Here is a 17,994-nt window from a genome sequence, read left to right as displayed (position 1 = left end):
TCCCAAAAAAAACAACCCACCTCTATGAGTTAATCGGTCCCCCTTCTTCTTGTTTTGTATTCCGCTTTTCGTTTCAGTTCCTCTCATCCGTCTGCTGATGACTTTATAATTTTCACATGTCGAGTTTGTCGGCCCCGTTCTCAGTCCTGCTGAGAGGAATAAGGCCTTGGATTGCTCCTCAGATATCTAGAGGCTTACAGCTACTCAGTATTTAGTTCTCCTCTCCTCCCTCGGCGACCACTGCCAAGGCTTTGTTACAGTTCGCCACCCCAGATAATGAAGCTCAACCAAGGTTGCTGTTGTCCAGGTTGCCATTTGTGTCATTTTATATCGCTGTCTCCAGCATCAGTGTTGGTGGTCTAGCACAGAAATTCACGCCGTCTCCGACAGGTCCACGTGGAACGAGCTAACAAATCCTTTTGCGGGCTGAAAAGACAAAAGAACACACTCGATAAGACAAATGGCACCCTATCCCTCGAGACTCTTTAGTAACACAATCGGCTCGAAATACCAGTTCTTGAAGGATACATGCCACAAAGGACTCTCTGTGAAGTTATTTATATACCCTAAAGGCTTGTCCTTGCAGTATAATGGTAAAACTAATTTGGGAATTGGGTAAAAACATGTCCATCAGTGAAGATAAAGGTTAAAAAGTTGGTGGCTACATAATGCATGCATAGAAAATACACACAGCACTAATTGCTTCATTAATTATCTATAAATGGATCATTAAATATTCATAAACCCTTTATCAAGGCAACCCTGTTGATCAGAGCATTGCCGTAGCCAGTAGTAGCATACAGTGCTATTTTTATAAGTAGAACTTGATGCCAATTGGTTCATAGAGTCTCAGCCTCTGGGACACTCTCATCTTTTTAACGCAGTGATGAACAATAGAACCTTTGCCATGGCAAAAAATGATTTCCGTAGAGCAGGAAAATTGGGTGAAATCGTAAATCAGAAAAGTAAAATGAAATATACTCTGAGTTTTGGACAGAGCAAATGGGGAGTGCATTTATCCTAGGCCTGCGAGGCAAACGGGATGAGCAGACGCGCAGGCTGCTATATTTGGAGCGAGCTCTAACACCTAAAGGCTAAATACAAATTATTTTTCAAACAGTACTGATGTGCAGGAGGAAAATTGCTTGGCTTTGTTTGCTAAGTTGCAAACGAAGAAAAAAAAATAAAAAGCAGGTTATAGTGCTCGTCGTTTTACCTGAGAGACAGCCCACATTCAGCATGCAGTATCACAGAGGATGGTGGTTAACATGGTGGTGACTGGAAATGACTTCTCTACTGAATGTGTATATCGAATCCATTCTCTACTCTTAGAGCTAATAGAATATTCATGTAATGTGGGAGCTCGGAAAGCGTCCTGCCATCATCTCTAAAGAATCCCATTCTGCTTCTTTAGGATTGCAAGCTGGAAACTCAATTTTACTCCAATGGATATCAATATCATGCATGTGCCAAATGAAGCTTCCCTTATGTTGTAATAGTTTTGTTCCTCTCTTGCACACAAACTTGTGTGTGCGTGACTTCTCCAACTGAAGAATCTTGACCTCAGTGTTGACAGCCCCCCTCAACCACCCTTCTTTATGTCAAGTATTGATCCAGAAGCAGTCGAGTATAGATACTCGACACATCCTTTTTAGCACAAAATGGACTTCAACCCTTGTGGAAAAAGCAGAAGCGTGGGTAGTGTGTTTCACCTTTCAAGCTATTCAGTAGGGAAGCCATCATGCTCGAGCAGAACTCCGTTGTTGAGCAAATGGGAAAAAGATGTCCTTCAGAACATGAGATGATCTATCTTTCATTTCCTCTCTATACACTTAGATCATGTTTTAAACCATGAACAGCAATTAATTGTAGGTGTGCTAAGAAGTCATGAATAGAAAGTGAAGTGTGCTTGTGTTGGTGACCTTTACTTATATGAGCATCAGATAAAAAGGCTGATTGGAGAGGATTTTGAAGGGGGGAATTTAGAGAAAGGTAAAAAAGAAAGAAAAAGGGGCAACAGCAGTTTTACATGTGTCCAATTCAAATTTTGTTTATTTTAGAATTAGTCACATGTGTACAGACAGCATTTAGCGTTAGGATGGGTTAGATTGAAGTATTCAAAGTGGGTTTTGGAGAAGGGGAGTTGGCAATAATAGATTACATTTTACATTCGATGAGCGATATTAAAATTTACAAAGTAAAAAAACAATACAACAAAACATAAAGCGGTATTTTCTAAAAAATCTTTAAAAAATAGAAGAAATAAAAGTAAATGAACAACATAAAAAGTCCAGATCGGAATCAAAGGGCAGATTCATTGTCCCCTCCTCTAGTATCTGTACTGGACCAGACCGAAGTCATAGGGTCCCAGTGAACTTTCATACTGATACTCACAGAGAAAGGTAGGTTTGTACGGTAGGGTCCCCCTATCATACTCTTTCCTCTCTAGCGTGCTGGAGCTGTACTGCTGCTGTTGCTGATGGAGGTGATGGTGAAGGCTGTGGTGTGACTGTGACCTTTGACCATCCTTGCCAAAGGTGGAGAATGACCTATCGTTGGACGAGGCGGTGGACGTGGTCATGGTCAGTTGGTCGGACAGGTTGACGGAGGAGGGTACCTCAGTGTCGGGCAGGGTGGCGTCCATGCCGGGGACGTGCAGGTTGCTGCGGTAGTCCGGCCCCTGGCGCCCGTCGGATGGCACAAAGGAGGGCATCCAGCAGCGGTCGGAGTGGCCCAGGGCCTTGCACTCCTCCGTGCAGTTGGAGAACAGGTCAGCGCCTGTAGAGAGGACACAGATCAGGGGATAGGAAGGATAGGAAAGATGGAAATGTGAATGGAAGATTACAGAAATGTTAGGGGATTTTATGTAAGAGGAAAAAATAAGAGGAGGCACAAGATAAGAGGTATGTTTGGAGTGGTTAGGCAAGAGGGAGGAGGAGATGAGAGAGAAAGAGACCAGAAGAGAGAACACAAGTTAGCAATCATTTGCCAATGTCGCAAGCAGAAAAAGTGCAGCAAAAGCCATTCATCAAAGAGACAAGGCCAACATTGATGAAGCGAATTGTTTGTTTTCCTCCTCACCTCATTCATTCCGAATGAAATGTGCAATCAAAGTGATGTGGTGTTGCGAAAACATTTCACCCGCATCTCCACATCAACATCCTCATACTCGCAATTGATTCCCAAACCCCAAGAGGCAAAATGTGAATCCATATTCCATCATCCTCACACACAAAAAAACCCACACAATTATCTTTAAAAAACGCGCCAAAAAAACCAACAAAATATTTACTGGCTGCTTAATCATACTCTCATGTCAATCATCCTTATACAAACTGACAAAGTGTGTAATTGACACTAAGCTACTGCCAAAAACTAAACATCAACATAAAAAAGGTTAAATTAACATCTGAAATGATAGAATAGAATAACACACTCAGTCCCGCAAACACATGATCAGCATGAAAGAGGTACCAGTTATGTTAATTACTTTCTCTTAGAGAGAATAAAGAGAGGAGCGCAGGGACGGGGGAGAAGAAGACTACGGGAGAGATTATAAAAGGGAAGAGAAATGAATGAGAGACATGAACAGAGTCATCACTGTAATGAGTCTCTGCAGCCACTCTCTAGTCCTGTGCAGATTGGATTTGTAGTCTTCCCGGTTTTCCAGTTAAGAGCCATGTGGGAATGCGTTGGTAATGGCGGCATCAAAGGGGGGGAGACGAGCAGTTTAGGGTCATAGGATGGAAAGCGATACATCAGCAAAGAGGCAGAAAAAGGGAGGGAGACAAACAGAAAAAGCAGATGATCTGTTATTCCCTGAGGCTGAGAAGGCCTCAGATCACAGGGTCCACTTACACAAATCTATTCTACTGATCCATTCTACCGATAAAGCCTCTGTTCCTCTATTGCTAAAAGCAGATGTGAACACACACACACACAAACACTGTATTGTAAGCGTATAGATATCAATAGATACTAGGCCAAAGAGTAAGTAGAAGAGAAACTAAGAATTACAATAAATCAATACAACCATCCCAATGAACTTATATGATTACTTAATATTGACTCTGAGACAAGTATTTTCTTTTTTGTCTGACACGAAGGCATTAATATAGTCAACGTTGTAATGTTTTGAAGCAAGACACAGGAACTTTACTAAGGTCTTGAGGAGCTGCAGCATTTACTCATGGACAAGCTGAAATCTATACTGTGCATTAACTACCACTTGACAACAGCGAATTTGGATTTGGATTTGTGTAGTTCTAAACCAATCATACGCTAACCTTACAAAACGCTTTCTGTTGTGTGTTTTGATTAACCTTTATTTGGTGGGTGCTAATATCCAACCCTGTCTGCCATAATATAAGATAGTAAAGAGCTGTGTTTATTCTACTGCAGCCTTGACCTCAACCTGCTCTGCATGTTTTCAGATAAAAAATTAATATGATGGAATCTGTATTTTTGGTCACAGTTAAGATTCCCCTTTAGAAACGCCTGATTGGAACATCAAACGAAAGTAAGCCAGTAAAGCACAGTGCTCCTTGTCGTGAAACGATCCTTTCTATCTAGGAAAATTAACAGTACAGCAGAAAAGTCACATAGCATGATTAATTATTATAATTGAATGATTATAATGTAAAGTGTTATAGACATTTTTTTTAACTGTGATTTAAGATACAGATTAAATTATATATTTTTACCTGAAAACAGCACAGGAATCAGACATCTTTTGATTTAGTTGTATAAATATATTTGGCCTTGTTTTACTTCAGAGTGCCCCCCCCCCCCACATTCTGAAACTAAAAATGCAAAATAAAATAAAATATGCAGAAATATGTTGAATGTTGTCTTTCAACTCGTCCGACCATAAAATTTGAGAGGATTCTTCAACATATTTTAGTTTTAAAACACCTTCTATGAACATAAAAGCAAATGTATTATTAACAAGAGCACCGTCAACACATTGACTAAGACCGACCACTGTGGTTCTGTTTTCTGTTTGTGTCCGCTGTGTGGATCTAATCGTGTTGCTCATTCATGCCTCACGGGGAGCGAGACGGGCAACAAAGGCTGCGCAGTGGCCAGAAAGCCAGAGGAGACACAAGGCCCGCAGACAAGGGACAGCGAGGGCCGAACAGACGGGGGAGTCACAGATTTCACAGACAGAGACAGCAGGCAGGAGGAGCAGCAAGACTGCAGGAACCATAAGGAAGGAGAGGGGAGACCCAGGCAATCGCAGATGGAGAGAGAGAGAGAGAGCAATGTCCAGATAGACAGGGGGAGAGCTGGGCCTCGCAGATGGGGATGGGTGAGGGGTTAGATAGAGGTTGGGAGAGAAGGTACCTTAAGTACTAGAAATGAAGAAAAAAAAAATCTCCAATTCACTGTTAGCTTTCATGTATTTTAACCCTTTCATATGGAAATATTATAATGTTATATCACCGTCAAATCTAAATATTTAGGGTATGCAGGCTTTTTCAGTTTAATAAGGACTTAGAAGAAATGTAGAAGAAAGCAATGACTCATTTTCCTGCGGGGTCAATGGAGCCATAACCTTCTTGTAAAATGTTTGGACTTATTTACTCAAGTAAAACAGTAAACAGACATTGTTCCAGGGAACATAGCTCAAAATAAGTGCCCACAGCTACTTTCTTTCTTTTTTTTTTTTTTTTTTACGTAATGTGTGCAAGTTTTATACATGTCTATATGTTTGTTCTGTTTAACTCTGTCTCGTCTGCCTGGCCCACACATTCAGCACCAGTCAGTGCCTTTTGATGCCAGAGGGTTCCTATGTTTTTTTTTATCACCACTTAGCATGTGCACTTGTAGCTCTGACCTCTGGAGAATAGACTGTGAGCATGTTGAGCACAAAACCAAAAAATCTACTTCAGAAATTCTCCGTGACATCTATAAATGCTAATTGAGATTTTGAGTGGTATTTACCCTCTGATTTACCCCTGGAATCTGATGTACATTTGTGTCCGTCTTTGAAGGTTGGGGGCATATAAATCATACTATTTCTCTAATCCCCACCTTACAGTTAGCCTTTAGCCTTTTAATGGACTTCTGGCAAATTAATTTCCTCCTCAGACACACAAGGGTGTTGACCTCAGGCCCTCCAATCATCCCTGTTCTGTTGTGCCGGTAAAGCGGTTGGTTGCCACAATGTTTCTAAATATGCAAACAAATCATCTGAAAGACTGAAGCACAGGCTCAAAACCAATCAAGCACATGCAACTACGCAGAAAGCAAGTACGCATACTGATAGAGTAAATATCGAAGGATTAAGAGAAAGCTCAGTTTGTTCCATACTTCGCATATCTCAGTTTATTATTAAGCAGGCACAGGGGCGTATTGTACTCTGGAGATGCTGTATAAATATAGTCTGCAGCATTCACTGTTCAACGTAAATCATGCTTGGAGAAGCTCCTGTCAGTGGCTTCCAAACTACTCAGTGATTTTTTTGCCTGCCGGCTCCCTCTTAAAAAAATAGCGACATCAACACATATGTTTGCAAACACACACAAACACACACACACGCTTAAAAATACTCTCTTAACACCGAGATATGTAAATGTTCACAAGTAAACAGGCAGACAGGCCATGCGCTCATGACACCCAGTGGCTGTTGATTCCCGTGAACCACCTTTTCTTTCCTCCGGCAGAAAGCAAAAACAACAACCAAAACAGTGACTGGCAATGACAGGCCCTGCCAGCAGCCCTATCTCTCATTGTGACCTCATCAGACAGGAAGAACACGCACGCACACGCACACACACACACACACACACACACACACACACACACACACACACACACACACACCTACACGCAAAACCCACACGTACACACAGGGAGATGTAAACGGCGCTACACAATGCAAACACAATCTACTTGCTAATAAGCAATCAGCACTTCTGTTCTTTTTTTTCATTACATCTCAGAGTGTTTCCGAAATCCCACGTCGGTGTGATTTGACTAATTGCGCTGCCTGACATACATCCAGCAACTGGGAGTAAGGGGGAAATGATGGAAAACAAATCCAGAGAAAACATGAGCCCCGTGTTTGAATTGACTTTGTGGGTATATATCTGCTGTCGTTTCCTCCCTGAGCTCATCCGTCTGTCTGTCTCCGTCTCTATTAGTCCCTCTGTGTCTCTCTCCCTCTCGGTCTCTTTGTTATTTTCTCTCATATCTAATCCTTTCTACCCATTTCTTCCTCTCTCTTTATCTCCTTTCTCTCTCAAAAGAAAAATAAGACACTCTTCATCCCCCAGGTAGAGGGTGTCTTCTATCCCTACCTCTGTTTTTCATCTTGTCCTCCGCTGTTCCAGAGAGAATACGGACAGAAAAATGTCAATATTTGGACAGCAGCATATCGGGACGGCGGGGGAATAGAACAGCTTCCTCGGGTTGGCCAGTGAGGCTGTGATGAGTAAACCAGAGACCTCCCAAAGCCAAAACAAAGAAAGATGTCTCCCACCATTTCCAGTAATGACAGACAGAGAAATTGTTCAGAGTCTCTGAGAGGCAGCTACCATTTTCCATGTTTGTTAAACCCTGACTGAGCTGGGAGGGAAAGCCAAGATGGCTGTTTGCCCTAATGGTATCTCTTTGATTAATAATGCCCCGTATATTGTTTGAGAAAAGGTTCTGGATGACCACTGGTTATTGATCTCAGGTTTAACGCTTTAACCCGACTTTGTCTTATACATTCACTAAGACTGTCGGACTTCACCTTTAAAGGACAATACTGGTTTACAACAACTTTGGTGTAATTAAGTTAGTTATTTTTTCTAGATTATATATTAGAGCACTCTATATTAAGTGTTTTGCATTTCCTACCACCTCCATATAAACTGGTTGCGAACCAGTGATCTAAAGCACCTTCTTTGGAAGTAAAACTAAGATTCAGTACACCTAAAATGTTGAAAACTATTCCTCATTTTATAGGGAAACTGCAATAATGCGCTGTCGTTTTATCTTCCGAATACGTTTTGCTTAAGTTGGTCTTTGGTTAAAACTTGTGCAATTGTTTGACTACTTGTGTCTTTTGCCCGGTGGCACTTCTTTGTAGCTACATGAGTGCATCCCCACATCTCAGCACAATGTTATAGGTGAAAGGAATGGTGGTTGAGAAAAAAAAGAAATTGTAATAAAGTGAAATCCTTGTTTTTTTTTCTACATGTATTTATGTGAGGCAAATGTGCACAAAAAATGATTTAGTTTTGTATCCCTTTAGAAGGCAGTGTAATTGAAGCTAACAGTTCATATTACCGAACAGCTGAGTTAAATTTGAGCATTATCAGCACATATCTTAACATTTAGCGTTGCAGCCTGGATGGAGCAGATGTTCACTGAGGGCTAAATATCTGAGCAGAGAGGATATGTGTATAACTCATGGCCAAGAGCAGATGTATGACTCCCATGACTGAGATATCTGCCTACTGCATAAACTACACTAAATATCCAAGGTCCCTGTCTCAGACATCTTTCTAATTTTTTTATCTTATGTTTTCCGCTGATCTGAGTCATGTGCAAGAAGGCTTGTGTCCTCTTTTTCATCCATTTCATTGGTGGGAACACTCAGTGCTATTCAGTTCATTCATAGAGCGCAGCCTATTCATGCCAAGCACACATTCAGCAAGACACTCGACAAGATGTTTCAGTGTACCGCAAATCATTACGTTACAAGCTCTGATTGTGGTTTTGATTCATTTCCACACAAACCTCAGTAATTCTAGAATCCACTTCTCCATCCAACATTATTATGTTTAAAAAAGTTCAGATAGGAAAGTCATGTTGCATGAAGTACACTCGTCAATTAGTTAACCAAATTGATTGATCCCCGCTTTTTTTCGTTGCTATGCTTTTATTGATATTCTTTGAGAAACTCTGCTTAGAAGAAGTGACATCTCCACCTGTCACAGGCTAAATGCAAATTGATTTCTTTAATGAGGCATGTTTTAATCCTGTCTGCTGTCATAGATTTTTACTTTTTCATTTTACATTGAAATACTTCCCTCTTTGTGGGGTTTCGAAGGATTGAGTGTGCACATATGCTGTACTTTCTGTGCAATTTAACAAACACTTCAGAGGTGGTACATTTTAGGTGTTCTAGTCTCCTTACTCCTTATTGAATGCTTTAAGTTAAAGGTAACATATCATGAAAAAAAAAATAACAGTGCGTATCTGGAGTGCCTACCAACCCACAAATTGTGACCTAAGACAACGCAGTCAGTATCTTGTGGGCTGACTAGATCAGAAAACATGTGATTCAATAAGCCATTCAGATACAGCCACACATCTGATTATCTTCACACACTGCTTGAGAAAAAAGAAAAAAGAGAGAGAACTATCTTTGCAAAGTGCACCATATTGTTCTCGCAAGTCAATAAAATCAGACTGGACTATTTTAGTGAGTGGGCTTAAAGCTTGGTGAATACACATATTCAGACAGACAGTATGAAAAATAATGTGTTTTTTAAACAAAAAGCATGTTGGCATGCTCTAGTAGAAACCCAAAATACAAGTATGAAACTTGAAAAATCACGATCTGTGTCCTTTCATTTCAACTCAGAGATGCATTTTTAACTATTTTCTGACCCGACATGCAAAATAATTGATTGAGAAAGCAATCGGGAAAAGAAAAAGAAAGAAAAAACAGCCTTAGTCTAATATGACTCTTTATAACATTTTTTTCTTTGGTCTCATGGATCACAGACTGAAGGGGTTACGGCCTCAAGTTTTGTCAGTATCCAGTGCCTGAGAAGAGGGTGTTTCAAAACCCTGTATGCTAAATTCCTCTGACAGCTCACTGACATGGGAAACTGCAACACGGTGCCCGCCACTAATTCATAATCAGCCATCTAATACACCGTTGCCACAGTGATTTAATTGTCCCATTTGTCACGGCTGTTGTTCTCACCAAAACAAACGTCATGATAATGATCGTTTCCAGTCTCCCACCCGTCACGCAGCCTTCTGCAGCTGATTGAACGTTTCTGAGATGCCAATTTTTTTTTCTCTGATGAATATTTAATCCTCTCTTATCTGTCACCTTTTTTTTTTTTTTAATGTTTTGCTTTCTCACACTTGCTGCTATCTTCTATTAGGATGATGAAGGGAAAAACGAGGGTAAATGGTGTCCAACTTGAATAGAGCAACCTAAAAATAGGGGGTGTGGGGTCTCGTGGTTGTCAATCAATAGTGCTTTGGCTCCTGACTCAGCGCTGCCTCACTCCAGGCACGCTGCTTTCAGAAAAGCCATTTGCCCACTTTTTAAAGGTATCCGGTGATATCCCAGCCTCACAGGCAGTGTCCCTTTGATTTAAAACCACGTCAGGAGACTTATTTGCCAAAGTGTCAGACGAGCGGCCGAGCGGGAAGCTACGGCAGGTGTAGTTGATGATATGCCAACTGTAAATGGTTTTTCCCTTGATTTGAAATATTCCAAGGTGCACCAAAAGGGAGAGTGTTGCTGCGCCGTCCCGTGAGGAAACCTTGCCTCTAACCCTCCTTTGATAATTGCTATGCAAAGGTTCTAGAAATGAATTACTGATCAGCCGAGTGTTGCGGAGAGCCGGCGTGTTTGGGAGACAGAATGAAGGATGAGACCCTGCCACAAAACCCTGGAAGAGAATGTGTCTGTGTGTGTGTGTGTGTGTGTGTGTGTGTGTGTGTGTGTGTGTGTGTGTGTGTGTGTGTGTGTGTGTGTGTGTGTGTGTGTGTGTGTGTCACACACACACACACACACACACAGAATGCAGTACGGATACTGTCGGTGCGTGCCAAACATATCTGTGTGTGCACACGTGGATTTGCTTAAGCACACATTGCTGCGAAAAATGCGTAACAAATGCAGGTGATCTATACATAGTCATGGCTCAGGCTGGTTCCTTTTGGCTCTCTACCGTCTTTATGCTAAAGTGAAGAACATGCACTCAGCATTAAAAACCTATAGGTGCATAATATCATACAAACCATAGCATATGAGAGAACCAATAATAGTCTCATCCCTATATAACGGAAGTCTCACATTTACATCGAGAGAAATGAGCAATAGGTATGCCTTTGGCAAGATACACTTGGCATGGTGCCATTAGCACCACTCTCTCCTGTTAAACTGGTTCTCATTTAATTTTTCCAGAGCACCACCTCAAAGAAAAAATCATTTTCAATACAGATATCAACCCCTCGCCTTGTTTTCTCCTAAACAGAACACACAAGCAGATTACATACAGGTATCATGTAACTGCTTATTAAATCGGACAATGGTATACCTTCACACACACACACACACACACACACACACACACACACACACACACACACACACACACACACACACACACACACACACACACACACACACACACATAAACTCCATCTGGTTTTGTTGTTTACCGAGGTCTGTGAAACTCAAGTGTCCCTCTTTCCAAATACCATTCGTGCGATATTACCTCCCATGGAGTGGTAAGCTGTTCCCTTCTAAATTCAACACAAGGAACAAATGTTGGTTTCCTCGTAGAGAGAGTACAGAGCGCACAACCAACTGGGTAGACTCCCAGGCCAGTGCCAAACGAGCATGCTCGGAGCCAGAAAAAGCTGAGGAAACATGTTATTTGTTCATACATGTCGTCCTTTTAACTGTGAAAGCAAACCAGCAAGAGGGAATTCGAGGCATTGCATTTTTTAAATACAGTCGCAGGCCAGAACATCATGTCAGGGCTGACTGCTTACTCAATGAGGTTACCTGCTTGATGAATAGCTTAAGATGCATACCACATATCTGCAAGACCTAAACAGGTTCCTTGTTATCCCTTCTCTTTCTTGTATGTCTTTATCTCGGGTTTCTTGAGCAGAATTGAAAAGAAATTTCAAAAAATAAAACAAATTACATATACATAAAACTCAAATTGTACGTTCAAACATATTATTTATTTTTTGAAACCTTGTATTCTAGACAAATGAAGGGATGAGATATCTTCCAGCTGTGTGTTTCAGTCTTGCACCTTCCCACCCTGTTCCCGGGGGCAGGCGGTGACACTACCACTGCAGCATATTGGCTCTCCATGTTGGCTTGGTTCATTAATAATACCAAACACCGTGGAGCCTGATGAGGACCATTCACTATCCTACAACACCTATCTAATCTGCTCTATTTGTATTCCCAGCACTGATATGATATTTGGCAGGCTCCGGTCTAGACAGAGGTCTTACATGAGCCGCGTGGAACAATCCCTCAGAAGGAAAGGGCAATTCAATATGAAATGAGATTTTGTATTGCTCCACATTTTGTCTGACTCCACTTTGATCAATAAACAGGTACTAACCTAATGGAATTTTAGAGAGAACAAGGCGAGGCTGAAAAAACTGAAGCCTTGTCTAAAAAAAATAAAAATCCACTTCACTGTAAAATGCAGAAGAGAGATATGAGTCACTAAATTAACCTGAAGTGAAGAGAAAATTGTCCCTAATTCCAACGTTTACTGTCTGCCTTAACTTATGCCAAAACTGCAACGATTTGGCCGACAACACCAAAGAATGCAAAAGTTGCTAACATCCTTGATCAGCTGAAACTACCAGGCAGTGCAATAGACCAACTGCCAGGCTGATTGAAATGCATCTCATTATATCAATTTAACTCCCGTGCCTTTTTCCTCACACTTGAGTGAACCTATTGATTTGAGCCACTAAAGCACTATAGGCCTCAAACTGCCTCTGCGGCATGTCGCTGTACTTTCAGCACCACTTGGAGTTAGAGAGAGAGAGAGAGAGAGAGAGAGAGAGAGAGAGAGAGAGAAGGAGATCGGCGAGAGGCAGAGAAGGAAAACAGATTTTCCCCAAAATATTCTTCCCTTTCACCCGGGTGTGAAATACAATCAGCACCTCAGGGGCCTGCTCATGCCAGCCAGCCAGCAACACCGGAGCCCGGGCCTTTGCACACTCTCAAATTAAGGAAATTAAAAGTCACCGGTCCGCACCAACAATTCAGCATTATCCCATTCACAATGGCAAACACACACTATGCAAGAAGAGGATTGTAGGGGAGGGTGTGTGAGTGCTGAAAGTGTAATTACGTGATGTGTTTGTGTGTGTGGGTGTAGGGAGGTGGGGGACTCACCGGCTGAATGACCCCGGTTGGTGGCATCGTGGTCACTGTCGCCCTGTTCGCTGTCACCGTGACCACTGTCTTTGGAGCTGACGATGTCTGCCTCTTGGAAAGCCGAACTGTAAAAGGCAGGGGAGGTGAGGGTGCAGACAGTCGTGTCAGAGAAAAAGAGGATGCCAAAGAGGTATGAAAAGAATGGAGGGGTCAGAGAGAGAGAGAGAGAGAGGTCGAGATACAATATGAGAAGGTGAAGACGGAGAGGAGACGGGGGGGATTAAATGAGGGGCAGAGAGAAGGAGGAGAGAGAGAGAATCGGGAATCAACCCTGCGTTAATACAGTCATGGTGGCCGGCAAAGAGGCTAAATTGGATGTTACACATGGCATGTAATGAAATCCAGCATTAGGGCTGTAATAGGTGCTGCTCCGTCAGTTATGGGACTGATGCCAAATTGAAGATGAACGTTATGGACGCGTTGGGAGCCGTGTAGCCTCTCCAAGCCACGATTAACAACGCAGAATATACGAGGCTCAGACGGATGGATGTAATATTCAATTTTTATAGATATGTGAATAACCTTGGTTCCATGAGGCCTATTGGATGTTACAGGCCCTCTGATGGTGTGTGTGTGTGTGTGTGTGTGTGTGTGTGTGTGTGTGTGTGTGTGTGTGTGTGTGTGTGTGTGTGTGTGCTTTTGACTACCTGTTGACACGTCTGGGTCTGTCCACCAGATAGCCGAGTTCTGCCCGTTGGTGTTTTATCTAGAAAACCCAAAGAAACACACATCTGATCACTTCCAATGCTAAGGTAAGCACATTAACAAACACACAAGAAAGGGGCTTCATGCTAAGATAAGAGGAACATAACGGACCACATAATCACACATTGGCTGTCAACATGTAACTCTAATAGAGGATAAAGCACAAGGCTGGGGGGTGTGTGGGGAACCGACAGTGCACGCATCCACTTGGTGAGTGAGTGGGCCGGAGGAGAGAGGAGAGGAGTGGGTTAGGGAGCCGGTTGAATGCGTAAATGATTGAGCCGCGCGACGCTGAAACTGAACAACCTTTGTTCACGGCTCTGCTGTGCCGGCTCGTGCACGGAATACTTAACGCACAGGAAAGGCAAGGCTGTGACTGGCTGTCTGGCTCCGCTCCAGCCGACACCGCAATCAACAACAACAGAAAAAAAGTTGGGTTGCTCGCCTCCTCCCTGCTCCTGGGGATGTTTTCTACCTCCACTTTAAGACCTTTAATAAGGATGTGTTCACTTAATGATGCTGTGCTTAAGTAGGCTGCTGACATAGTCAATATTCCACACACACAAATGCTCTCTTGGTGGGATTTTTCTACAAAGTTTCTGATACACTTAAGCGTTTCTTATGTTTCACCTTCACTACATTAATAGTTGGATTATAAGAGCCACACCATTCCCTTAGGGATAACCCAAATATTCAAAAGCTCCTGATTGCTGATTTGGACTACATTTCTCCACAATGAGACAGATATGGAGTTAGAACAAAACTGCAAGAATAAAACTTAATAAAAAATTGAAGCGTATTCCAACTTCGTGGTGTGACTGGAAATGTATTTATTTTATTTTTTTTGCCAAAAATCAATCCCTCTCACTGCCTATTTGCAAAAAAAAATAATCTAAAGGTTGATCTGATAACAGTCTATTGCGAATAAAAACTAAAAGGCCACATGAGATTTAACAATTGACATGGCCAATCACCATTACGCTTGACAATGATTAAAGGCCACTGAGCAGAACAGCCAAGTCAATAGCAGACACCACTTCCATCCTCTCGGGGACTTGTGTTGTGCGTGACCTGAGTGAATAACACACTTTGACATGAAGCAGGCCCAGCTGCTGGTTTCTAGATCTCTACAATGAGCCCTTAAATACACCTGCAGAGGAGACTCAGGCTGCTCTTACCTCGTTGGAGAGGATGCTGCCGTTGGATATGATGTCCGGTTGCTGGTCACTGTAGCCGGTGACTATGGCGCCGCAGGGGTTGGTGTGGTCCGTGTCGGTGCTGCGGGAGGGGCTGCACGGCTTGAGGAACATCAGGTCCGTCTTGGCGGACTCAGGTGTCAGACACACCTGGTAGCAGTAGGAGTTCTGGTTCTGGTGGTGGTGGGAGCCGAAGCCCCCCCCCACGCCGCCCACACCAGACTCCTCCACGGGCACCTGTCCGACGGGCCCGACCCCTGACGTCACGTTGGTGCTCTGAACCAACATGATGTCAGATTTGCTCAGCTTCTTCTGTTTGCGACCCCGGGCCTGCCTGCTGCAGCAGGAGCCGCAGCACAGGCAGCACTCCCCGGCCATCAGACAGGTGTACAGGTTCAGCTTCTTGTCCTTCTGGCAGCGCACGGCCAGCACGATCATAGCCAGGAGGAAGATGAAGGACACGGAGCCCAGGGCGATGATGAGGATCAGGGTGAGGTCAAGGGAGGTCTCCTTGGCCTTGGACGCCGAGCCTCGATCCCCACTGCGGCCCTCGACCACGCTGTCCACCAGCATCACGCACACACTGGCAGAGGAGGAGAGAGGAGGCTGCCCGTGGTCCCTCACCTCGATCAGCAGGTCGTAGAAGCCCTGCGGGTCCCTCTTGGGGGAGATCCTCCGGGCCGTCCTCAGCTCCCCTGTCCTCCAGTCCATCCGGAACATCCCCACCTCGTTGCCCCGCAGGATGCTGTAGGACAGCCGTGCGTTCTCGCCATCGTCCGCATCCATGGCCACGATGCGCGTCACCAGGTACCCCGGCTCTGCGGAGCGAGGCAGGTGCTCCTTGGCGGTGCCGTTCTTCCCGATGGGGGCGATGACAGTGGGAGCGTTGTCGTTCTGGTCCACTATGATGACATTCACTGTGGCGTTGGAGAAGAGCTCGGCTGCTCCAGAGTCTTTCGCCTGGACCATGAAGCTGAACTCCTTCAGCTGCTCGTAGTCGAAGGAGCGCAGTGCGTAAAGGTACCCGGTGTCCTGGTTGATGGAGACGTACGTGTCCACGGACATGCCCTGGATGTCACACTCCAATATGGAGTAAGTAATAAGAGCGTTTTGTCCCACATCGGGGTCCAAGGCGCTCACTGCGTGGATGAAAGCACCTGGCACGTTGTTCTCAGTCACATACACATCATACGCAGCCTGCGAGAAGCGCGGCGCGTTGTCGTTCTCGTCGGACACGTGCACCTTGATGGACTTGCTGGTGGCCAGAGACGGCTGACCCTTGTCTTTGGCCACCACTGTGACCGTGTAGGAGTCCGTGTTCTCCCTGTCCAGAGGCCCGTCCGTCACGATGGTGTAGTAGTTCTTAAAAGACGATTTCAGCTTGAAAGGCACGTCTCCTAATATCTCACAGCCCATGTGTCCGTTCTCCCCGGAGTCCCGGTCCGAGACGCTGAACAGAGCGATCACGGTGCCCGGCGCGTCCTGCTCGCTCACGGACTCGGTCACGGTGCTGAACCCGATCTCAGGTGTGTTGTCGTTCACGTCCATGAGCTTGACCAGCACCTTGCAGTGCGCAGGCACCGCGTTGGCCCCCAGGTCTTTAGCCTGCACATAGATCTGATGCGTGTTGCTCTCCTCAAAGTCCACCTCACCTGCCACCTCGATCCTACCTGTCCTGGCGTCGATGTTGAATAAGTCCTTTATCCGGGGTGCGTTGTGATTGCTGAATGAGTAAACTATCTCTCCGTTCTGTCCCTCGTCTACATCGGTGGCGTTGAGCTGGATGATGAGGGTTCCCACAGGTGAGTTCTCCAGCAGGTTGACGGAGTACACGGACTGGTCAAAGGTGGGTGCGTTATCATTGGAGTCCAGAACCTTCACGACCAGCAGAGCCGTCCCGGTGCGCTGCGGGGTGCCTCCGTCCACGGCCGTCAGCACGTACCGGTGCACCGCCTGCTGCTCCCGGTCCAGAGGCTTCTCCAGCACCAGCTCTGCGAACTTGTTCCCGTCGCTCTGTGTCTGCACGTCCAGGTAGAAGTAGTTGTTGTTCGTTATGGCGTACGTGCTGAGCGCGTTGGAGCCCACGTCGGGGTCGAAGGCGTTCTCCACCGGGAAGCGTGTCCCCGGGACGGCGCTCTCAGAGATCTCCACCGAGATGTCCGTCTCTGGGAAGCTGGGTGGGTTGTCGTTGATGTCCATCACCTCGATTTCCACTCGAAACAGCTCCAGCGGGTTCTCCAGGAACACCTCCAGGTGCAGTAGGCACGGGATGGTCTGCTTGCAGATCTCTTCTCGGTCGATCTTCTCCTTCACCACCAGCGCACCGTTCTCCAAGTTCACCTCCAGATAAGGTGTCCGTGAGCTAGGCACCGTCTGAAAGCGGCGAGCGGAAAGTTTGGTAATGTCAAGCCCCAAATCCTCTGCGATATTCCCAACCACGGAGCCGGGCTCCTGCTCCTCTGGCACGGAGTAGTGCAGCTGACTGACCGCTCCATGCAGGATGGAGAGCAGGAGAATGAACCAAACCATCTCCTCTCCCTCTCACAAAGTGCACTTGGAGAATGTTTAAAAAACAAGAAAAACGTGTTATTCCTTATCCTTACAAGAAATGAGCATTCCCCATTTCCTCTGTCCGTGAAAAGGCAATGGAGTAAACAGCAACAAAGCTGTCCGGTGGTGCAATCCCTCTCCTCTGCGGGTCAGTGGAACATTGTGTCGTTTCAGCTGTGAGGAGCACAGCCATTTGATCCCAGCTTCTCTGTTTTAATCAATTCTGCACCGGTCTGTGAGTTTTGGCGTCAGTGCAAACATGGAGCCAACACTGTGCACAGAACAGAACAGACAGAACAGACAGCCCCTTCTTCACACAGAGTCACACAACAACGCAGCAAATTCCACACGAGTAGGAAGAAAAAGAAAAAA

At 44.7% G+C, this 17,994-nt stretch overlaps 1 protein-coding gene across 2 annotated transcripts; it reads right to left on the bottom strand.

Annotated features, from left to right (window-relative positions):
* Window positions 1-406: 406 nt before the first annotated feature.
* On the bottom strand, window positions 407-17,601 carry pcdh10a (protocadherin 10a). 2 transcript variants are annotated; one of them, XM_054604984.1, is made up of 5 exons: window positions 15,055-17,601; window positions 13,819-13,877; window positions 13,130-13,236; window positions 2,395-2,778; window positions 407-426 (listed from the first exon to the last, which is right to left on the bottom strand). In XM_054604984.1, the coding sequence occupies exons 1-5, from the start codon at window positions 17,599-17,601 to the stop codon at window positions 407-409; spliced, it is 3,117 nt and encodes a 1,038-aa protein (XP_054460959.1). The 2 variants fall into 2 exon arrangements, with proteins under 2 accessions (XP_054460959.1, XP_054460958.1); XM_054604983.1 differs by lacking the exon at window positions 407-426 and having other exon boundaries at window positions 2,330-2,778.
* Between the last annotated feature and the right edge of the window lie 393 nt (window positions 17,602-17,994).

The sequence above is a fragment of the Anoplopoma fimbria genome, chromosome 9 (assembly GCF_027596085.1).
Source record: "Anoplopoma fimbria isolate UVic2021 breed Golden Eagle Sablefish chromosome 9, Afim_UVic_2022, whole genome shotgun sequence".
NCBI classification, from domain to species: Eukaryota; Metazoa; Chordata; class Actinopteri; order Perciformes; family Anoplopomatidae; genus Anoplopoma; species Anoplopoma fimbria.
The sequence above is the reverse complement of the archived record's forward strand: the minus strand, read 5'-3'. Positions and strand labels throughout refer to the sequence as shown.